Source organism: Siniperca chuatsi, linkage group LG16, assembly GCF_020085105.1.
Source record: "Siniperca chuatsi isolate FFG_IHB_CAS linkage group LG16, ASM2008510v1, whole genome shotgun sequence".
Lineage (NCBI taxonomy): Eukaryota > Metazoa > Chordata > Actinopteri > Centrarchiformes > Sinipercidae > Siniperca > Siniperca chuatsi.
Genome location: NC_058057.1, coordinates 13,857,264 through 13,881,064, shown reverse-complemented (window position 1 = coordinate 13,881,064; position 23,801 = coordinate 13,857,264). Strand labels below are relative to the sequence as shown.

Genomic DNA, 23,801 nt, shown 5'->3' with positions numbered 1-23,801 from the left:
TGCAAGTGCGCCACAGACTTATAGCTAAGCAACAGCTTCACTCTTACTATCATTTATTTTCATTCAAGAAAAATACAATTGGACAATAAGTACAAAATGTGAAAAATTGGAAACACGAATACAGACTGATTAACCATAAAGTTTTCATTGGTTACACATTTCATCCACTAGAAAGTTACTACAATATATTCTGCCAGAATAAATACAAAGAGCTCTTCAAAAATCTAAAAATATATACAAGTATTAATTTTACAGCTTGTGCCTTGTGCCACATTAGGAGTTGCTGTAAGAAGCTGTAGTGATTTTTATCATGGAATGCAAGTCTATAAGAACTCAACATAAATAAATATAGATAAAAATAGAGCATTTTGTCTATTCACTTCAATATAGCTTGCAGCTTCTACAGCAGTTAGTTTTAGTGCTGATTGTCTGCTGCCATCAGGAGACGGGGGACAAGGGGACAAGGGTCTTGGAACATGTTTGAGTCTGTATGTGTGTGTGCGTGTGAGTTAGGTGTTTGTTAAAGCCATGGAATGAATAAGATAGGTTAAAACACAATACACACTAGACTGATTTAATTTCACACACAATTACACCAGCTTTCATTGAGTTTATATTAACTATTTTCCATCATTTGTAGGGCATTGGCATGTTTCTATAGGGTCAATGACATTTTCCTTGTAACTTCCTTAATTGGTATCTTATCAATATAATATTGGTTGTTATAAACCTGCAGAAAATTGCCATTTTTATCAAGTTTTATAATAAAAGTTTTAAAAATAACCTGTTATATAGATATATAATTATATAATTGTTGAACATTCAGCTAGCAGTCTAAACATACTGTGATTGTCATATTGCTTAGTGGTATATTCTTATGGCATGGACTCTAAAATAACTCAAACATTACTGTGCCCAAACTTGTTGGAATAAACTTTGTCCAACTACAGATGCACAAAGAAATGTAGGATCCCAAACCAATCAATAATAACAGCAACCACAAAGTATTATTACTAAATAATATGGCAAAGCGCTAAAATGCGAAACGCAAAGAGATGTGATTTGTAGCCAAAATCTGTTTCATCGTGACCGTTTGCGCTTGTTTATTGGAGAAATATTCTAGGGGCAGGGATGGTGTGTGTTGTGTTCTGCTATCGACCAGTCATGTTCTACCAGAGAAGGTGGAATGCAACCTGAGGAACCTCTTCAAATTTAACAAGTGCAAGAAGTTAAAAGCCACAGTTTACACAACACTTACACGGTAAGTTCAGCTAGCATTAAACCAAATCAAAGAGTCCTATATTACCAGTTTCAGCAACACTGCGACAACTATCTTTGTCATCCATGTGTCTACACACATGCACCTAAATGTTCAAAGATCACATTAAATTACAAATATTCTACATAATGAAACATTAAAGACAGTAACACATGATTTATCATACAGTATTTTAGATTCTTTGCAGAAACTTCTGTTGATAATGTTGACATTTGTATTGGGAAATGAATAGTGTTCAGACTGAATTTATCACAGACCATGTTTATCACTCAATCTTTTATATTATGGAAATCACCTCACAGTGTGGCGGCCTGCTATGAGACTGACCACTTCAAATCTAAATTAATTTCATAAAGTAAGTTCCTCTATGTCATCATCAAATGAGGTGATGGCACGGATGGCAGGTCTGCTATCTGCAATGTGCAGGGTGTTGATGGAGGATGCTGGAGGGGTGAAAGACCCTGAGTTGAAGCTGAGCAGTCCTTCCCTTCTTGAACGTACTCCATTGGTAGTTGGAGGACTGTTGAGGACCTCCATTTTATTGGAGGTGCTCACACCGTCACCAGCAGGTGTTGCCAGGGCACCAAACAGCTGCTGCATGAGGCTAGACTTCCTGTCATTCCCCACTCCTCTTTCTGTTTCCTTTTCTTTCTCCATCTCCACCCCTCTGAGACTAAAAACACCTATTGCTTCTAATGCAGAGTCCCCATCCTCTATGGGAGGAGGTGGAGGGAAGCCTGAAGAACCTCGGGAAGCTGAATTTCCAAAAGAAGGTGCGTAGCTTCCGAATGCCAAGTCGTCACCGGAGATTTGGGACCGTGGTGCTCTCCTCCCCAGTCCTGTTGTAACAGCTCCACCCTCGTTGCCTGATCTTCTCCTTCCACCTTCCCTGCTTCCAGCATCAGTGCGCACACTGACTGAATCCTCTGATTTGGTGAGCTTAAAAATTGAAGAGTTATGGTCCCTCTGCTCAGGAGGACGAGGAGAAGAATGGTCACTGGCACCCTTATTGGATTCAGAAGGACTAGACTCAGCAAACATGGTGTCCTGGGCTCCGTGGTTGTGACGGTCTATTTCACGCATCTTAGCTAGCAGCTGTTCTTTTTTGCGACGTGCTTCCTCTGCTGCTTGCCGATTGGCCAGAGCCTCCTGATTCCACCTCTCCACCTCTTCCTGGACATGGCCACACTTCCTGTTATTCTCTTCTTCCTGGTTTAACAAGGAACTTGTCCTCTTTCTGTCTTCTTCCTCTTTTTCTTTCTCCCAGCCTGTGGACATACAATACAGCCATTACTGTTGCTTTTTTGTGCCTTTTACTAATTTTCTCAATAGGGTTGCATATGTATAATCTTTGCTTATCTTACCATCTCTTAGTCTCTTTGTCTTCTCCTTTAGCACATTTAGCTCCTGGTTGAGTTGCTGTTTCTCCTCTTTCTCCTGCTCTTTCTCCTTCACCAACTCCTTATCCCTTTCTTTTTCTCTGTCTCTCATCTTCTGCTGTTCCCACTTTTGATGTCTGTCCTCAGTCTCTGCCTGTCTGTCCACTCTGTCCAGCCCCTGTTGGCATCAGTTGATTGAGAGAAAGAGACTTAAGAGGTGAATGACAAAAAACAGTGACAGAAGATGAAGTGCAGACGTTGGGGTAAAGTGAAGTGGAGCTACATTACCTTGAATGATAGGTATTCGTCAGGTGCCTCTTCACTGTACTCATTGGCATCGGTGACGGCAGGGGGAGGTGTGGGGAAATCCGGACTAGACAGCCTGTCTTTAGTCTGCACTGCCTTGGTGCTGTTCCTGCTGGGGACTATGTGTGAAACAAAATCCGATTATTAATTAGAGTTAATTTTGCTAATCCTATTCCAAACCATCCTTAGTTTCATGACCAATAAAAAAAATGATGGAAGTATTTACAGTTTACAAATGCATAACAACCATGAACAGCCATCAGTGGTTAGCCGTTACCCTTCCGCTTTGTGCCATTGTCAATATCTTTTCTTTGTGAGGGTTTCATCATGCGGTTGGAATAGATGTTCTTGGCATCTAGTTCTCTCTCCTTCTCCTGACAAGAAATGAAAATGTTATGCACTGAATACACAGAAAAATACAGTTTGTTTCAGTTATGTATATTTTTGTGTATGATGGACCTTGAGTTTATTGGTCAGTCGCTCCAGCTCCTCCTGTAGAGTCCTGATCTCATCCTGGGCACTGATGGTCTTCTTCCTCTCTGCAGCCAGCTGCCTCTGGTAACTGCTGTTGCTCAGCTCCATGCTACGCTCCAGCTCCTTCAAACACACAGATAAACAAATTCACTTTCCAATTGTCGCATGACAAAAAGAAACTCAAGTCTGATGATGAAATTTGTTTTATGGATGTCAGAGGTCCATACGTATAAATTTAGCGCAAATGAGCGAGTACTACTTATTACCTGCAAGTGATTGCTTATATAGCTATAGTATAAGATTGTAACCAGACACTAATAAGTTGTTACCAAAGAGTCAAATCTGTAAGCTACATCTCAAGAAGACATAGGAAAGATCATGTGTAGAAACAGTATACTGTAGAGCAAATTCTTTCAAATCTGAAACTGCCTAAGCTCCTCTGTACTAGTGTGTACAGTGCTGTCAGAGAGCATTCTACCTCCTTGAGCTTTTCCTACATTGTGTGAAGTTACTGCCTGAATTTGGAACAGGTTGTTTTTGCCATTGACCTGTACACAACAACGAATAAATGCAAAAATACACTATTTATTTACAAATTTGGTAAAAATGAAAACCTGATATATTTAGGCAATTTCCAGTGAACAGGATATAATGCAACCGCAAGGGGGCACAAGCCAGTGTCTTCTTGTGCCAGTCCCAACTCTGGATAAATGCAGAGGGTTGTGTCAGGAAGGGCATCCAACGTAAAACACATGCCAAATTAAAAATGCGAATCGTGAAAATGACTTCCATACCGGATCGGTCAGGGCCCGGGTTAACAACGACCGCCACCGGTGCTGTTGACCTACAGGGTATCGGTGGAAGTTGGACTACTGTTGGTCAAAGACGAAGAAGGAGAGGAGGAAGGTGTGTTCGTAGGCAGAGAGAGAAGAGGAAAGCTAAGAATGTAGGACTGACAGTAGGGACTTTGAATGTTGGAACTATGACAGGGAAGGCTAGAGAGTTGATTGACATGATGCAGAGAAGGAAGGTGGACATACTGTGTGTCCAGGAGACCAGGTGGAAAGGTAGCAAGGCTAGAAGCTTAGGAGCAGGGTTAAAGTTGTTCTACCATGGGTCAGATAGGAAGAGAAATGGAGTAGGAGTTATCCTGAAAGAGGAGTTTGTGAGGAATGTTCTAGAGGTGAAAAGAGTATCAGACAGGTTGATGAGTCTGAAGCTGGAAATTGAAGAGGTGATGTTCAATGTTGTGAGTGGTTATGCCCCACAGGTAGGATGTGAGTTAGAAGAGAAGGAGAAATTCTGGAGTGAGTTAGATGAAGTGATGCAGAGCATCCCCAGAGGTGAGAGAGTGGTGATTGGTGCAGATTTCAATGGGCATGTAGGTGAAGGGAACAGAGGTGATGAGAATGTGATGGACAGATTTGGTCTTCAGGACAGGAGCGCAGAAGGACAGATGGTGGTAGACTTTGCAAAGAGGATGGAAATGGCTGTAGTGAACACTTTCTTCCAGAAGAGGCAGGAACATAGGGTGACATATAAGAGCGGAGGTAGAAGCACTCAGGTGGACTACATATTGTGTAGATGTTGTAATCTGAAAGAGACCGGTGACTGTAAAATAGTGGTAGGGGAGAGTGTAGCCAGGCAACACAGGATGGTAGTGTGTAAAATGACTCTGGTGGTGAGGAAGATGAAGAGGACAAAGGCAGAGCAGAGGACGAAGTGGTGGAAGTTGAAAAAGGAAGAATGTCATGTAGTTTTCAGGGAGGAGCTGAGACAGACTCTGGGTGGTCAGGAAGTGCTCCCAGATGACTGGACCACTACAGCTACTGTGATCAGGGAGACAGGTAGGAGGGTACTCGGTGTGTCATCTGGAAAGAGGAAAGCGGACAAGGAGACTTGGTGGTGGAACGAGGAAGTTCAGGAGTGTATACAGAGAAAGAGGTTAGCTAAGAAGAAGTGGGACACTGAGAGGACTGAAGAGAGTAGACAGGAGCACAGGGAGATGCAGCGTAAGGTGAAGGTAGAGGTGGCAAAGGCCAAACAAAGAGCATATGAGGACTTGTATGCTAGGTTGGACACTAAAGAGGGAGAGGTGGATTTGTACTGGTTGGCCAGACAAAGCGTTAGAGATGGGAAGGATGTGCAGCAGGTTAGGGTGATTAATGATAAGGATGGAAATGTATTGACAGGTGCCAGGAGTGTGATGGGAAGATGGAAGGAGTACTTTGAAGAGTTGATGAATGAGGAAAATGAAAGGGAACGAAGAGTACAAGAAGTGACTGGTGTGGAGCAGGAAGTAGCCAAGATTAGCAAGAGTGAAGTGAGGAGGACGTTGAAGAGGATGAAGAGTGGAAAGGCAGTTGGTCCTGATGACATACCTGTGGAGGTATGGAAGTGTCTAGGAGAGGTGGCAGTAGAGTTTCTGACTAGTTTGTTTAACAAGATCTTGGACAGTGAGTGGATGCCCGAGGAATGGAGGAGAAGTGTACTGGTGCCAATTTTTAAGAACAAGGGAGATGTGCAGAGCTGTGGCAACTACAGAGGAATAAAGCTGATGAGCCATACAATGAAGTTGTGGGAAAGAGTAGTGGAAGCTAGGCTAAGGGCAGAGGTGAGCATTTGTGAGCAGCAATATGGTTTCATGCCTAGAAAGAGTACAACAGATGCAGTATTTGCTTTGAGGATGCTGATGGAGAAGTACAGAGAAGGTCATAGGGAGTTGCATTGTGTCTTCGTAGATTTAGAGAAAGTGTATGACAGGGTGCCGAGAGAGGAGCTGTGGTATTGTATGAGGAAGTCTGGAGTGGCAGAGAAGTATGTTAGAGTGGTGCAGGACATGTATGAGAGCTGTAAGACCGTGGTGAGGTGTGCTGTAGATGTGACAGAGGAGTTCAAGGTGGAGGTGGGTTTGCATCAAGGATCGGCTCTGATCTCCCTTCTTGTTTGCTCTGGTGATGGACAGGCTGACAGATGAGGTTAGACAGGAATCCCCATGGACTATGATGTTTGCGGATGACATTGTGATTTGTAGTGAGAGCAGGGAGCAGGTGAAGGAAAATCTAGAGAGATGGAGGTCTGCTCTGGAAAACAGAGGAATGAAGCTTAGCCGCAGTAAGACAGAATACATGTGTGTCAATGAGAGGGACCCACGTGGAACGGTGAGGTCACAGGGAGCAGAGGTGAAGAAGGTGCAGGACTTTAAGTACTTAGGGTCAACGGTTCAAAGCAATGGAGACTGTGGAAAAGAGGTGAAGAGGCGAGTGCAAGCAGGTTGGAACGGGTGGAGAAAAGTGTCAGGTGTGTTGTGTGATAAAAGAGTATCAGCAAGAATGAAAGGAAAGGTGTTCAAGACGGTGGTGAGACCAGCGATGTTGTACAGCTTAGAGACAGTGGCACTGAAGAAAAGACAAGAGGCAGAGCTGGAGGTAGCAGAGCTTAAGATGTTGAGGTTCTCTTTCGGAGTGACGAGGATGGACAGGATCAGGAATGAGTACATCAGAGGGACAGCTCATGTTAGATGTTTGGAGATAAAGTCAGAGAGGCCAGATTGAGGTGGTTTGGACATGTTCAGAGGAGAGACTGTGAATATATTGGTAGAAGGATGCTGAGGTTGGAGCTGCCAGGCAGGAGGTCTAGAGGAAGACCAAAGAGGAGATTTATGGATGTAGTGAGAGAGGACATGAAGTTAATTGGTGTGAGTGAAGAGGATGCAGAGGACAGGGTTAGATGGAGGCACATGATTCGCTGTGGCGACCCCTGAAAGGGAACAGCCGAAAGGAAAAGAAGAAGCCAGTGAACAGGATACAATTCAGAGGATCTCAAATGTCTGTACAGATAAGAGTGCATACAAAAGCAGACAGACTAACAAGTAAAGCACTACAGTACATTCTGGAGAAATTAAATATTTGCAAAGCTCAGCTTTATCAATAAATAGGTAAATAAATGAAATCTAAAATAAATTTACCTTAATCTTTCGTTCTGCCTCTTGGGCCCGTGCCTTTTCTTCCTCTAGCCTGCGGCTTAGCTCGTCTCTGGCTCCTAACTCTCGCTGGTCGACCAGCTTCTTCAGCCGTGCGATGGTCGCCTGACTCCTTTGCAGCTGCTCCTCGCTGTCCTTCAACCGCCGCTCGGCTGCCCTTTCCCGCTCTTGAGTACGCCTGAGCCGCTCACGCAGCACGTGGGTCTCGTTGGTGTGGCGCAACAGTAGCTGGGAAATCTCGCTTTCTGTGTCATCGTAGCGCTGCAGGGCTTTCTCTTGACGTACCTGAAGCTGCAGCGTGGAAAAGAAGAAATTCATTTTGAGGATGCCACAGGTGTTCAAGATGATGAGGAAGAAAAATAATTTTAAAAAGGTAAAAGATTATGTGATTAATTTGCAAAGATGTGTGTGTTTATGTTGTCGTCAGAATTCTTTTTTACTACAAAACAGTATTGGCCACTAAAATCTGATATTCTTTAGTCAAGAATCTCTCTTTCCTGGCTTCATATATTTAACCCAAACGTAACTAGAGGGTTAGGTCTACCTGTCTGAGAATTCGATTCTCCTTCTGCAGCTCGTCAGTGCGCTGTTGCAGCTCAGCAAGTGCGTTACGTAATTCATTGATCTTTAGCAGGCGGGCTGAAAGCATCCTCTTGGTGACCAGATCCAGGTCTTTAGGCGGTGTGGACTCCTTGCTTTGTGAACGTACTCCCCTGCGATGCTGCTGAGTCAGGGGTTGGCCACCTGGACGCAGTGGGCGAGACACACCCCGACGCCCCACACCACCTGCAAGGGACAAAACACACATTATGTAGAAATAATTTAAAGATAATGACAATAAATACTTTTACAGGGCATTACTGAAACACATGGACAAGTGCACTAGTGGTGGTGAATATAAACTATAGCTGAGAAGACTGATCAAAATAACAACACAATTAGCATGTTGTTAAGAACTTTTATAATATTCAAATGGAAACTGGAACTTAAGTAGGAAAAATTTGCTGTGAATAGAAATTGATTTGTGAGTCCAAGTTCAGGATAAAAAAAAAAGAAGAAAAATTTCATCAAAAATTCATAAAATTTTTGTCCTTCTGCAGAAATAGTCACGTTAAAAACTGCCTCACACTGCCATCATCTGGACTGTACAGCAAATTGAATCAGTAAGGGTTAAGTTTCATTCATTCATCCGTCCATACGTGATCATTCCCTTGCTTTACATACCTGTCTTGTAGAGGGGGCTACTAGAAATCCTCCTTGCCCGCACTCCTCTTTGAGGAGTAGGCGATGAAGTCCGGGACTGGGAGTATGGTGAGAGTGAGCCCTCTGAAGGAGACTCATTCTCATAGTCCTCAGAGTAAAACGACCTACTACTTCTCCGTCCCTCTCCATCGGATATCTGGTCCCGATCTGGATCTGAATGCCAGATTCGAGTTTTCGATCTACTCTCAACACAGCCGTCTTTTTCATCCTTATCCTGGATCTTGTCCCGGAAGTTCTTTTTGCGTTTTTGGAAGGATGATTCTCGGGAAGCTTTCTTTGTACTCGAGGATCTTTGATCAACATCCCGGTTGTCTTCATATGGGTCATTTATGCTTTCAGATTCCATGTTGTTGTCACTTAGAGAAGAAATGCTGTGTTGAATTTAAACACAAAAAGTGGGAAAGAAACATGTCATTCTTTAAATTACATTAGGATTTGTTACAATTTAACAAAGGCTTACTTGTACAGGAGGCACCTTACCTGATTTACCAGACTTACATTAGTCCCCTGGTACACAGACCTCAACATTTCTACTGGGCAACCCAGATGATTCTCAAAATTCATCCAAAACAGTAATAAGAAGCTAGGCCAACTGGTTTCTCTCAGCTTTTCCGTATTGTGTGTCTTGGTCACTAAGCGACAATACACATGAGATGGAATTTTCCATGAGGCTGAATGATGAATGATATCACTATTCCACACCACTGCTGCTACATACAAGATACTAGCCTGCCCCCGTCTGCCCTGGTGACTTATGAAAGAGCCAGATTATTATTTCTGACCGCAATAAGATGCACATGTACACACATGTTCAAAGAATACAGAAAAAGTAAGGTAAAAAGAAAGTGTTCAGGTGTTCTCATCTGATATCTTTATTCTTTTTATTGTAGATATAGTGTTGCATATGAAACATATATTGTACCACATATATATCTTGTATGTATTCCTGCACAGTTTTCCCATATATTGTATGAAATGTAGAATTATTCTGACATTATTTTGTGAGCAACTGTATTTATCTATCATAATGTAGGAATTTTTGTTGCAAGCCTAATGGGTAAGGATTTTTAGTTTTTCTATATTAGGCAAATCCTACATTAAACATTTATACACATTTGCCCCCAAATTTTCTATCTGGACAAGAGCCCATGTGTTTGAAACATAAGCAAAATGAAAAAGTCCAGCACCTCCAGATTTTATTTGTTGTTGTTGGTACGAGATCAAACAACCTTAAGTAGTTTGAAGAATAAACATAGAATTCAAGACTAATACAGAGGAGCCAGTACGCTCTTTAATATTTGTGTTAAGGACATATAAAGGTTGTGCAGTCATCTGGCCCTTTCATCAGCCCTGACAATAATAGAATCACTTGATGGGTATCTATGGCAACACCAGTACACACAGCAGCATCACCATAAATAGAAAAGAGCATAATTGTAGGTCAAGCAAGACAGAAAGGTCCTACACCTAAACCTGTTTTTGAAAACAGTGTTTTAGTTGTTAAATAGCTTTGTTGAATGATACCTGGTTCATTACATGCAGACTACAGACTTTAACAATAAAAATGGCTCTTGTGTAATGTTTTTTCTCCTCTCAAATCATTAGCAATAAATATACACTAACAAGCATACAGTAATGAAGACTGTTCATTCAAACTAATTTACTTCACAATTTCTGTGGCATTTTTGTCAAATGTTTTTGATGAAAAAAAGGTGATTTAATTATATGATTAATCATTACGCACTACTTATACACATTAAATACATAATTAGACTAATACACACCATACCAAATCCGGTCTAAAGGAAAATATGCCTGGATCTACAGTAGTATCAAATATCTTAACATTCACCACATAGGTTACATTATATCCCCATCATCTCTGTTGTCATCATCATCATCATCATCATTCACATCTTCTACTTCATCATGCCTATGTCTGACTGTCTCCGGAGGCTCCTGGTAACGCTATTAGCTGAGAAAACCTATGCAGTAGGGTCACAAGCTAACTAGTGACAGCTAATATACAAACAGACACGTGTTTTCAAGGGCTTATTATAGCGGTATAATTTACGAGCCTCCCCGGCCCGCTCTAGATGGCACAGATTGGATTAAAATGGACCGTCTGTTGTTGACAGGTGCGTTGTTGTGTGACTGCCTGCCAAGTAAAAACAACAGTTTCAGCTAGTACCTGAAGCGAACCACACATCTCAGTGGGCCCTTTATTCATATGCAACATTATCAAATAGAGGTGAATAAGAAAGAAAAGTAGGTCCCAAACAGCATTTCAGCGTACTGACATTAGCAAACATTGGCCTGTAAGGGGTTATAGAAAGCTAACGGTGATGGAGTACTATTTATTGACGACAGCTTATTATGCTAGCATAGCAACACAAAACTACCATCAACAGGTGGGATGTGTTTTAACGTTACCGCTCGGTGTCTGATGGCACCAACCTGTCCGTTTTCCGCGTTTACTCCTTTAAATCTCGCTGGCTTTGTCTGGTAAATTTACGTTTAACTTTGTAGCAATTAACCTTAACAGCTTCTTGTTTAGATTCGATCGGCTAATGTTAGCTACATAGCTTCAACTACTAGCAAGCTAGCATGAACTTTAGCTACCGTTAGATATAAGAAGGCATAACGTGAGTCGTCCGCCCTTTTTGGAAACAAACGGCCATGACTATCGTTTTAAAATGTGCCGTCTTGTAATTATCCACAGTAAAACAGCAAGACGGAGTAATCCTGCCAGTCAGCGGCGTTCAGATGCAATTTTTTTTAGTCCACGCCTTGAGGTTTGAGCCAGTCCAAACGCTGACGCCGTACCATGGCAACCGCAGCCCTCCCTGCAATACCACTCTACCACCAGAGTGGCGCTGTAGTGCGTGTTGTGATATAAATAGCTATATGTTTACAGTAGCATTACGTTAATAAAGGACAATGTATGGAATACCGTGGTATCAAGTGGCACCATATATTTGCTCAGTGTTTATACCATAAGGCATTACTATCTGGCCATCTGATATGTCGGATATCAGAGTCACTTGTGTCATTCACAGCTGCTGATATGGTTTCTTACTCATGCTGCAATGCATATTTCAATGGTGCTAAAGTTTTTAGGATGTGTGCATATACATTGTCTTGTCACTTCAGCAGCAGCATATGAATGCATTGCAAGATACACGGACTTCATCAACAATTTGCTTGGTGTTTGAGATTTATGTCATGAAACATATGTGCACATAGATAGCATGCTATCTGGCCATCTGTAGCATCCAGTCACAAAACTTGCAATATTCACAGCTGCTGTCCTCCCCATGCTGTGCAATGCATATTGAAATTGTGCTGGTATTTTTAAGACAAATTATCTGTGCATATACAAAGTCTGTCAGTTATTTTATTGGCAGTAGTATCACAAGACAAACGCATATGAGAGTGCATACTTCCACCAAGGCTGCACATATTCTTATCTTGTGTGATAATAGAAAATATTTAGAACATTTTGCATTTTCATCTCCATCTGGATCAGTGATACACAGTCAGTGGAGGCAGGTTTTTATTAATGTAAGTGCAGCTGAATCTGGATCCACACCACAAACTGAGTTTCACCAAATTTGATAGAAATGTGAGATATGCTGCAAAGTGGCAAACAAACTAATTGGAAAGAAAATAGCCTTGCTGCCCAAAATGCTGCCAGAATCCATAGAACTACGTTTCCCTGTTATCAACCCCCAATGCAGCGACAGAAACTGGCAGGGGAGGTTACCTGCGTCAAGTTACCGGACATAATCAGAACCAAGCAGAAGTAAAAAAAAGTTGTTTTTCTTTCAAAATAAACAGTTAACGTTTGACATTAAAATTGTGTGTTTTGAATCTACGTCTACGCAAATGATAGGTTATAGAAACTTCCTGGAATCAAACCATTAGTAAAACTATCTCTTAATTTGATTAAATAATATTAAATCGCGCTTGGGTAACAAATATGGGGGGAACAAAAACCGAGATGTACACTTAAAAGTACATACACAAAATTATAAACTATAGTTATTTGGACCTCAGATTTGGGCCATAATCTCCTCCTGGAGCAATTACGTATTTTGACGTTGTTTGTTCGTTTGGTTTTTATTTTGAAAATTACAACCGGAAGTCCAGTGTTCTGTATGATGTCGGTTGCATTTGTGTTGCGAGGATCGTTGCGCGCTACAGTCAACAGAGACGCACGCTGTTTTATTATTATGCCTCAGTTTAAACATCCAAAACACAGCCTGCATTTTAAAGTCTGTAGGCGTACTTGTTAGTTTGGGAACAAACCAGACTCGTTGCCAACGAACAGTTTGTTTGTCGACTGTCTGACATTGATTTGGGATTAAAATGGTCATCAAGGTTTACATCGCCTCTTCAACTGGCTCTGTCGCGGTGAGTGTTTTGCGAATGTGTTTTCAAGCTTTGCTGACAGTTGCATATAAGGAATGCAGTCATATTACATATGCATGTGGAAATCTTTATGCTCTCAAATCCGCCAAATAGTGTTTATTTGCATTATGTAGGTTAACTGGACTGTGAGTGCGCCTGTTTGCGCTCATCGACTTCACAAGCAGCAAAAGTAATAAGCATCATTCAGACAGGCAGGCAGGTCACTCACTGACTAAGATGCACATTTTTAATTGACAGGATAGATTTCTCTTGTGTGCTGGGCAATACATGTGCCACTTCAGCCTGTTACAGTTTTGTTATATTGCCTACCACCTGGCTTGCAGCACCTTCACTGTGTAGAAGCTTAATAAATACCAACAGGCAGAGCAAAGTACGTGTTAGGTGTGCAAACAAGACATAAGTGGTCCATTTGCACTCCCCCAGGATGTTCAGGGAGTGGACAAAATAACAGTAACACCTTACTATGACCTCAAAAATGACAAAATGAACCCCTACCATTCATATACAATTTTTCCACCGATATTTCACACATATTCAGTAAGAGTGATGGTACTCCATAAAAGGTATTGAGAGGTATTGTTCTAGTCTCAAGCTTTCATTACTTTGAAACCATCATCAGGAGGAGCAGGTAGAGGTGCACCTCTGGAATAATACTTTTTTTTTTGGAGTAACCTTACTCTTATTTGTGTTGTGAGATGTTCCTTTCTTGTTCAACCGCTGAGTAATTCTAGGGAGGGGTCCTACCACTGAGCAGCAGTATTATGCAGAAGGGCTTACTCCAAATACATAAGACTGATTTATGTCAGTATACTTCATTAGAAGGGCATTTACTGTGGGTCTTGTGTAGTGCTCAAATGAGCAATTCAATCAACAGAAAATTTGAGCTTCTCTGATGTTTTTTTTTTTTTTTTTTTTTACAGTTTTATATCATTGTATATTGAATTGGACTGTTCGAGACTTAACTGAAAACAAAATTGTTTTATCCACAATGAAAATAATGGTTAGTTGCAGTCCTAGTCCGGTAGAGTCTCTTGGGAAATAACAGGCACATGCCATTTCGAAGGCCCAGCTGATATTGAGTATGAGCAGAAAATCATCAAACAACACTCCTGCGTGAATGCTTCAAGTCTTAGGTAATGGGACAAATGAGTAATATATTTATTTTATCATGCTCCGTCTGTAGAAGAGGGCAGCACAATCTTTTAGCATTTACAAAAGAGGTATTTTTAACTCTATGACACATGCATTCAAAACACACAGACTCTCTCTCTCTCTCTCTCTCTCTCTCTCTCACACACACACACACACACACACACACACACACACACACACACACACATACATACATGCTTGAATAAGTCCACCATTTGGGTCAGTTATGCGAGTGTGGAGCTCATGTGAATGTAATTCACTCTGAATGCTTTTGAATTGAGTTACAAGTGATTGGATAAAGTGGAAAGGTGAGGCTGGATTCCCTCAGCTGATTTAAAGTGAAATGGATGTGTGGGAGGAAAAAAAGATGAGGGAAAAAACAGAGAGACACTATAGAAGTGTGAGATAGAGATGAAGGAAGACAATAATACTGTGAAAGATAGTGAAGCCATGAGATGAAATCGGGAAAACAGACAGGTGCAACACAGAAACAGGAATATATGAGCAGAAAAAGACTCATGGGCAAAGTAATAATCAAAAACACTACAGTGTCCCCGTAAAAATGAGCAGCTCACAGCTTAACAACAGCAGATTAGTGGGGCGGAAATCATCTCCACAGAATGAATGAAGTGCAAATTAGGTTATCCCCACTCCTCAGTGGATATGTATCAAGTTCAGTCTCATCAGATTTTACATTTTCTTTGCTGTTTTTCTAATTTCCTAATGCCCTGGTAATTATCATGAATGTAGTTTTTAATAATTAAAACTAGTACCACTATGCATCCTCACATTATCTGATCTAAAACAGGATTTTATGCTTAGAAAGCATAGTAATCCCTCTGTAGTGGTAATGTTAGGGGAAAAAACTGTCCATCTACCCTTCAACTCTTGGTAGAGGTGAAGAGGAGTTGAGGAAGGCTAGCTATTTAGATTTGTTTCTTCAGAGCATACCAAAATGTTATCATTTACAGCCTATTGTATTTATAATGTTCTTTCTTGCTCAGGGTAGGTGTAATTTCTATCAAGTCCTCTCTTTCCACGTGTCTGTGTCTGTCTACGGCTAAAGGATTAGTCTTAACCTCCAGTTAATCCCTACATTTCAGAAAGTGCTCTCAAACAATGCATGCATACTCATATACTGTAATGTGAGTGTTTGTATGTCTTTAATCCTACATGCACACACACTCAAAAAGAAAATCTGAACTCATCCATGCCCCTGACACACACTCTCACTCACCCTCACTGGGGGCACCTCTTTCATTATTTAGACTCATGCTGCCTGGCTTTCACCTCAGAGGAAGGTCGTATCATTTATATTATATTGGAGACCAGCAATGTGACATACACTATAGTCTCAGACAACAAACTAACAGTGATTTTTATATGGAGTTTTAACCCTTGCCCAGAACAAACAGGCATCTTTCTCTTTAAAGACAGTCAGTATCCTTGCAATTCATTTACTTTCTTGTGAGAGCCCAGATGAAGCTGTTTTATGGCCATCACAGAGGATCACCGTTAGAAAGACACAACAGATTATTTGTCTAGTCCTGTTTGGGTGTGTGTCTACAACAGACTGTAAGGTAAAACAATAGCTCCATTGTGGCCTTAAGTTTCATTAAAATAATGGACACACATGACACACGCAAGCACACAGGGCAGATGTCATTATGTTTTCCTCATTTCATTTAATACATTTCCTTTTTGTTTTTATTTTTCATCTTCTCCATCAAAAGCAGAATTCCTAGAAATAATGTTTTCAGTGTACTGGATGATAAATGATTTTATTTAGCCACAAAATAAAAGCCCCTGTTTGTATTTGTTCACAGTCTTGTCCCCAAATTGTTTTGAATAATCAGCCCTTTTGTCATGTTAATGAATGCTCAGGCATACATACTGCATTGACCAAGCTTGAGTCACCATGAGAGATTGCATTAGATGATAAAAATGGAGACAAAACAGAATGAATGAATAAACAAAGTGGATATTGTTACAAGTAGAATTAATGAATGATGATAGGATGCTTGATGGTGATCCTGAATATGAAATAATTTCATGCTCTTAACAACTTTGAATACCTGGATTTTAGAAATAATAAGTTAAATAAGTGATCCCCCCCTCCCCCTTGCATCCTAGCTAATTATGCAAATTCGCTTATCATTCGAATTATAATTGCTTCTATTCCTATAAAACTGTAGAACATCAGGACAGAGAGCAGGATGACACTCAACAGTTACAGGTCTGAGACATGTGGACTGTGTCTCTGTGTCTAATGCATGTTTACAACTTTCTGTGGGAGTTTTCCGTCTTCTAAAATTATCCTTGGAATTTTTGTTTTCTCTCAGCATTCACAAACACTGAGCGTCCCAGAGCACATAGGACAATACCATAGGGAGCTGTCACATCCATCCCATAGACCACAAATGGGGAAGTTCACTGCATAGTTTTCAGGATGGGGTTCTCTCTTAAAGGAACACTTTAATTATGTGCTTGGGAAGTACACAGACAGCACACAGAATGTAGGTCAGGTGGAGTTATTGCCACAAGTTTCACTGTTTTGACTGTATTTACTGTCAGCTGCAGTAATGGTTGAATTATGGCTACACAAAAACACAAAATTCATTACCTTTTAGAATAGAATAATAACAATAGTAAATTATAGATTCATTATGCCATACACACATGTCCAGCTGCACTTTATGTACACATGTCCATACTTGAAGGCACTATGAGATTATGCCTTTGTGGAATATGTACATTTGTTCATTTTAGGTCATTATTGATGTAGTCCATGTCATTTTTCTTTCTCTGAGTTTTTTTTTTTTTGATGTACACCTGTATCTACTTGACCATCTCTCCAAAGCCAACCCTCCTCCACCTTTCTTTCTTTCTTTTATTCATTTTCGACCCCTCCAGGTAAAGAAGCATCAGCAGGCAGTGGTGGGTTTCCTGGAGGCCAATCGAATCAGCTTCCAGGAAGTTGACATTACCATGCTGGAGGAGCAGAGGCTCTGGATGTACCGTAACATCCCCAGAGACAAGCAGCCGGAGAAAGGCAACCCACTGCCTCCACAGATCTTCAACGAGGATCGCTACTGTGGGGTATGATGGATATTTGTTTCCAATGTTTCTAATGAGCAACCTTCCATTAGGTAGCTCTGTAAGCTTGGAGACTGTGTTGTTGGAACTCATTTTTTTTTGTTTTCTTGGAGAACTTGGATCTGGATGGCGTTCAGTCTTACTGTATTTTTGCACATCTGATCCTTAAAGGTAACGTGAAGTATGTATGTATCCTTATGGATAAACATCATGTTAAATATATTTCCAGTCTCATGAAATATTTGCAAAGCCGTTTGTTGAATGTTTTGAACCTGCATTTCCTTATTGCATCCTTCTACAATGCATTGGCACCTGTTACTGCCCTCTGCAGTCTAAAGAAATATTCATCATGTCACCCTGTGCTCATGCACACACTGATGGAACATGAGATACAGAGGGTACCTTTAAAGTCACAATGCAATAATATCGCTCTGTCAAGGATTGTTTTATATGATGAGCAGAGTTAGCTAATTGCCCTAAATCACATTTGATTGGATACATTTATGCCGCCAAGTTCAACTGAGTCATCTTAAACTACAAGAAATAACTAAACAATTGACACAGGAACACAGGATTAGAATTTATTTTAAATGTGGAGACCATGAGATTGAGTTTTTATATACATGGATGATTGTTAATGCTCAAGCTGGTTATGTCAATAGTTCACATCAATGTAAGTCAGTGCAAGGTTGAGCTAACTATGCTGGTGAATGAGTTTGATCAGTTAGAGCTTGCCAGTTTATGTCCTCCACTTTGCATGCTACTCTGTAATCCTGTCGTAATCCAGTTTCATGGATGGGGCAGATTATCTGCTCTGCCTGCCGTCACTCTCACTGGCCAAGGTAATCCAACATTGCTCTGCAATGTCATGGCCATTGAATTATATTAAAAGCAGCAGTGGAGGGACTATTTGGCAGGGATGTTTACAACCATCTTTCAAACTTGTGGAGATTATGTAACACTCAACATCCTCATTTAGTTTTTCATCTTTCCCTCAGGACTATGAAGACTTCTTCCAGTCGAAGGAGGACAACACTGTGTTTGCATTCCTTGGGCTCAGTTCCCAACCCTCAGTGAAAGTAAGGGAGAGTGTATATATAGGCATGTTTGGCAGTGTGGCACATAAACCCTAACACATGCATTCACAATTGAAGACACAGAAACAAACTGCTGTTTCAGTGGTATAAATCATACAGTCAGTCCCAACTTCCTCAAACACTAAACACTGCACCTTTTCTTCACAGTGCTGGATCAGAAGCTCTAGTTTTTGCAAGCTGCCTGTGAAACATTTGATTTATAACTGGCACATCAGCTTTTTTTGGTGGAGACTTCTTTAAAAGTCTGTTTAAATCCCATACAGCTAGATTCAGTGGATTTGTCTCTTCCCCTCAATCTGTTTTTACAAAAATGATTTACGTACTGTGTTTCCCAAAGATCCTCTTAGAATCATATAATAATCATATTCCCTACATCAACATTTTACATTTAATCTTAGACAGAATTAATCATGATCAGGAAAACCAATACAATACGCAGTAGAGTATCTCTCATCTTCATGTTGGAGCTGGACTTGGACTACGTCAGTGCTTTTGAAAGAATACAATAATTACAGGGACCATGATGATCCAATTGTCAAACATTAAAGGAACTCATTTCCATTAATCACTAAAGAGTATGTATTTGATTTTCCCCCGGTCACATCCTTTTTCTATCGCTCTTCTAGAGGTTGATTGGATAACTAAGTTTTAAGAGATCTGATTACCTGTAACCAGCAGGATATTGCAGATGCATTCAATTTGGAAATGCTCATGTTTGATGTTTAGCAGAGATGTCTGGCTATATAACATGTAATGTGTGGTCTAGTAAATCTACGGAGAATGTAGATGATAATTGTTCAATCTCTTTCTCCCCTTCCCCCAAACTCTAGGATTCTGAGTCATAGCCTAGATCAAACTGCTGATGTGTGATGTCCAGGGAACCTTAAAATATAAGGTCAAAAACTGCATCACTTCCTGTGTTCCTTCTGCTTCGATGCCAGCATGTCGCCAAACATCAGACCCCGCGGATTTCACCCTGTTCAACCTCTCCTGGCTTAAAAAACACTTTAAACAACATTCCACCATCACTTAAGTCTCCAAGAAGTGTCTGATTCTCAAGAGGCCACAGAGAATTAATCACAGAAGAAGGGGATTAACTTTATGATGGATGCATTTGTGTTTCCTTTTCATGTTTAACACACGGTGACAAACACTGTCTGTAGCATACATTCTGTGCAAACTAGAAGGCTATGTAGCAGCTTTTGCATCAGTAGACCAGTTGCTTTAGGTCCATATACAAAGCATTGGATGGAGAAGAACTGAGCAGGTGCAGCAGTGCAGCACAAGTCACCTGAATACACACCTGTATTGTGTATGTGCATGCCTTAGTGTGTGTGTGTGTGTGTGTGTCTTTGTGTGTATCTGTTTCAGTCAGCAGCTGTTAATGAAGGCCATGTTAAGTGAGGGGACCTGAGAGGCAGCACTTAATGCAACCTGAAACAACCCGAGGCCTAGCCATCATGTCTCGCTTTGTGTGTGTGTGTGTGTGTGTGTGTGTGTGTGTGTGTGTGTGTGCGTGCGCGTGTGCATGCATGTGTGCTTTTGTGTGTACATGTGTGGGAGTGACAATGCTTTCCCAGAGGTGACCGTGACACATGCAGCATAGCAGATGAGACCAAATGATAAGAATCTTAAAACATATGAGGGATGAAAATTTTACCTAATGTCATTGCCAACATTAATGTTAAGTTTGTAGTCACTGCCATCAAATAAAACAAACCTTGTTCTTGTATCATTCCTCTGCCAAACTAGTTTGATTAAAGGACAAGGTTGGCATTATTCTATATATTTTTCTTATCATCTACAAATCCAACAAAAATACCAAAACCAACAATATGTTAGTCTGTCTTTCAGTACGTTCTACCTTCCCTACCCTGTCTGTGGTATGCAACCCTCAACCCATTCAATCCTACTGAAGACATAAATCGTTAAAAACAGGTTTCAAATACATAGTTTCGTTTTTTTAAACAGCCAAGTAATTTCCTAAACCAGCTGGGACACTGTAGTTTTTAGGAAACGTTACTCAAACAGGAGTAAATAGCGCATTTGTTGGGGACTATTTTAAGCCATGGATTAATACACATTTGGTGCTCTAATGAGTATTTACGGCAGCAGGACGGTGTATGTGGGATTAACTCAAACTGTGCAAGGTTCATTATAATGAGCATGTCACCCAGTGCAACGGTATGACTCACTAATGTGTTTTTAATCATTTTTGGATAACAATGGAGACTTCTGGCACTGAAGAACAAGATATATTCATTGTCGGTTTTGGTCTTTTCATGGGATTTGTTGACAACATGAAAAATATAGATAATTGCCAGCTTTATCCTCTAATCAAGACCCACCATAGACAAAGCATGGGTGCAATCATGGTCACATGAGCTATAGGAGTACACTTCACATATTATCACTCCAAGTCTAATCTGACAGAGGACAGGAGAAATTATAGTTTATTGCTCAGAGATAATCAAGTGGCAAAGCTCTGCAAAGACAGACTGAGACTCAGATTCCCCTGCTTTGCCTCCCCTTCTCTCTACATATTTCCAACTGTCTGAGTAAACAGATGCTGAAATCTGAGCAGACTGCCCTCTGTGTGTTTTACATATTAGGAAATTAACATAGATTGAAACATCACAGCCAACTCTCAGTCCTTTCCTCCAATCTGCGTTCTATGTTCTCTTTCCTAAACACCAACACTAAGCATTTTCCCTTTACTGTCTCTCTTCCTTATTACATTATCATGGGTGGGTGGTTGATTAATCCCTTTATGTTTACACATGAAGGACACCCACAAACAGATACACCCTCACCAGCCATTCCTCTCTAAATATGTCATTTTCACTTATTTCAAATCATATAGGGGATAATCAATCAAATCAATGTATTTCTGTCACTGTCGACACTAACGACATTCCTATTTTGCTGAGTTGTATCATTTATTGTCAAATCATGTGATGACGTTGTTGTGACTTTTTGTGAATGGATACTAACACGCCTGTTGGACCACAAACAGAGTAAATGTACTTTATGTTACACCTCTCTGCCTGTTGTGGTTAGTTGTGACATTTTTCTGTTTCAGACTCATTAGCATTAGATTCAATGACACTTTACTGTATACACGAGAAAGCAGATTACAATATTTTGCATTATTTGCCTCAGTATTTTTCATGTGCATGTTATTGTTCAAGTAATAATACTACAAAGAACGTTAGCTTAACACATTTTTTTCTTTGCATATTTTAAATCAGTCTAAACAACATTTGGAGATGTAAAAATTTACACTTTTGTCTTGAGAGGATCAATCTGAAGCCCCTTTGTAGCGGTTGTAGGGAGGTCATTTTCTTTTTCATCTTCTTTTGGTAAACCCATTTTCTGAATTGCTTATGTGGTGTCATGAAGGCATATCACCAGTCAGAATTAACACAGTGGATGAACATCACCACCTATTAAATCTGAACTCAGTGGATGAACATCACCACCTATTGAATCCAACTTTGTGCAGTGGTTGCAGAAACTGTATTAGAAGAATGGACTCAAGTACAGAGTCACCTGCTTTTTGACCAAGTTTTTACTTGGTCAAAAAGCAGCCTTACAGTAAGCAACCTGAAGGTAGTTCAGTCAGGCAAGGGAAAATCAAACATAAGTCAAAAACAGGGAATGTGTGAAATAGGACTGAAAACATAAGGGGCAAACTAGTGAGTAGCTGATCAGCCAGGAGGTGGAGTCATTTGGTGGAGTGGGATACTCTGCAGTGGCAGCTAGTGGACAGTTGAGGATTACAAATCTGGAAGGTGAAGGGATGTTGCAAATGTAAACAGACAAACAGGGCAAGTGGTGTCAGAAGAGGGAGAAACTGTGAGGCTGTGAATGAATTAAATTGTATCATTTGTTTATTAGCATATATTTAGTAATATTTAGTACCTCCATTTTATGAAACATGTATAAATGCTTTGTGGAGAAACTACACTACAAATGAATGGATGTGTGTTGGGCTAACAATTTCCTCTAATCTGACTCTAGCAGAAAGCCTTGAAGGCTAACTTTCTCATTCAAATGCTCACCTGTTCTCACTTCCCTCATCAGTCACTCACTACGTAAACCAGGACAGATCCTTTGTTCCCTTGCCAGTACGTCCTAGTTGCCATGTTCCTGTCTTGCCTTGTGTTTTTCCTTTCGAGCTTTTGTCACCTGAAACAGAACCTGCCTGTCTGTCTGCTTACCTATACCTGCCTGTAAATTCTCATTAAAACAAACCACTAAAGTCATCCTGCAGCCTCCTCTGTCTGCATTTGGGTCCTTCCCCTGTTGCCACTCTCCCACACCCTTGTGACAGTTATTGAATATTAAAAACACTTAATACCTGCATTTCTCTATCCTAAATAGAATAACAGCATTAAAGCTTTTTTACCCACCTCTACAAGCCCAGCAGGTAAGAGTCCTGCCTGTTCTTTAAGGGTTGCTATTTCTTGCTTGTTTGTACTCCAAAAGGCGTACACACACTCTTGGGGTGTGACAATTTGGCTACATGGTGTCTAAGAAGCTGAAATTGTGTTTCATGTTACATTCTGTATGATCTAAGTGCATTTTGGCATGTTAGGCAGCAACAACATGATAATGCTGTTCTTGATGTAGCTGTAGTGCAGTTTGCAAAGCAATCAAAGAATCGATCTTCAGCAAACAAAGTGAACAAAAGAACAAATCTTCTTGCTTTTCAAGGTCGTTCATCACTTCATACTGCTTCTACTGGCAGAGGCTAGAGTACTTAAATGTAACAAATGTAGCAACTGTGAAGGTGTCCTGTTTTTCTTTTGTGCTACTGTGTTTTATTCAACTGAATTGAGATTTGCTCATAAAAAGAGTCACTTTTCATCTATTTCTGTTTCAACTTGCCTCTCAACTTGTGACGATTGTCCTGTTTTGTCCTGTTCTCAGGTCACACATAGTGCCCCCTTGTCCCAGATGAGTTGTAATGTCATTTCCCATCAGCAAATGATGCATATCTCTTTGTCTTTAATGATTTACCCAGACATCAATATGTGCTTAACCTACTGTCCAAACCTCAGTATCCTCAGTTCTGTCATTAGGGAACACTGTAGAAGGCTGAGGTCTATTACTCTTTTCACTACTTTTAGAGACTCTGACTGTGCTGTTATTCTATAGTCTGTCTTTCTATCTGTATAGAACACTGGTTCCCAACTATTGTTGCTTGTGACCCTTTATAGTCAAACAATGCCTACTCACAACCTCATTACAGGTTGAGCTGGTAGCAGTCCAATCAAATAGTGATGTTCCTTCTAAGATTGTTTAATTTATTATTTCTTAGAGGTCTGAAGAGG

The 23,801-nt window shown here is 40.6% G+C and overlaps 2 protein-coding genes across 6 annotated transcripts; one reads left to right on the top strand and one right to left on the bottom strand.

Annotated features, from left to right (window-relative positions):
• Positions 1-36: 36 nt before the first annotated feature.
• lca5 (lebercilin LCA5) lies at positions 37-11,508 on the bottom strand. Of its 4 annotated transcripts, none has more exons than XM_044169592.1 (9): positions 9,164-11,508; positions 8,645-9,054; positions 7,965-8,206; positions 7,406-7,711; positions 3,424-3,561; positions 3,242-3,338; positions 2,947-3,083; positions 2,644-2,836; positions 37-2,547 (listed from the first exon to the last, which is right to left on the bottom strand). In XM_044169592.1, the coding sequence occupies exons 2-9, from the start codon at positions 9,027-9,029 to the stop codon at positions 1,628-1,630; spliced, it is 2,418 nt and encodes an 805-aa protein (XP_044025527.1). In that variant the 5' UTR covers positions 9,030-9,054; positions 9,164-11,508; the 3' UTR covers positions 37-1,627. The 4 variants fall into 4 exon arrangements, with proteins under 4 accessions (XP_044025527.1, XP_044025529.1, XP_044025528.1 ...); XM_044169594.1 differs by having other exon boundaries at positions 11,117-11,508; XM_044169593.1 differs by having other exon boundaries at positions 11,141-11,508.
• A 1,332-nt stretch (positions 11,509-12,840) lies between these two features.
• On the top strand, positions 12,841-22,730 carry sh3bgrl2 (SH3 domain binding glutamate-rich protein like 2). 2 transcript variants are annotated; one of them, XM_044169558.1, is made up of 4 exons: positions 12,841-13,099; positions 17,183-17,368; positions 18,364-18,444; positions 18,610-19,027. In XM_044169558.1, exons 1-4 carry the CDS (start codon positions 13,055-13,057, stop codon positions 18,700-18,702), a joined length of 405 nt encoding a protein of 134 aa, XP_044025493.1. In that variant the 5' UTR covers positions 12,841-13,054; the 3' UTR covers positions 18,703-19,027. The 2 variants fall into 2 exon arrangements, with proteins under 2 accessions (XP_044025493.1, XP_044025495.1); XM_044169560.1 differs by lacking the exon at positions 18,610-19,027 and adding an exon at positions 19,293-22,730 and having other exon boundaries at positions 12,844-13,099.
• Positions 22,731-23,801: the final 1,071 nt, after the last annotated feature.

Bases quoted from the DNA above. Each gene is read 5' to 3' on its own strand.
- sh3bgrl2 (XM_044169558.1), top strand. From the start codon at position 13,055: ATGGTCATCAAGGTTTACATCGCCTCTTCAACTGGCTCTGTCGCG. The intron at 13,100-17,182 runs GTGAGTGTTTTG...CGACCCCTCCAG, and splicing joins CTTCAACTGGCTCTGTCGCG to GTAAAGAAGCATCAGCAGGC. The intron at 18,445-18,609 runs GTAAGGGAGAGT...TTTTCTTCACAG, and splicing joins GTTCCCAACCCTCAGTGAAA to TGCTGGATCAGAAGCTCTAG.
- lca5 (XM_044169592.1), bottom strand. From the start codon at position 9,029: ATGGAATCTGAAAGCATAAATGACCCATATGAAGACAACCGGGATGTT. The intron at 3,339-3,423 runs GTCCATCATACA...ATTTCTTGTCAG, and splicing joins GACTGACCAATAAACTCAAG to GAGAAGGAGAGAGAACTAGA. The intron at 2,837-2,946 runs GTAATGTAGCTC...TGATGCCAACAG, and splicing joins ACGAATACCTATCATTCAAG to GGGCTGGACAGAGTGGACAG.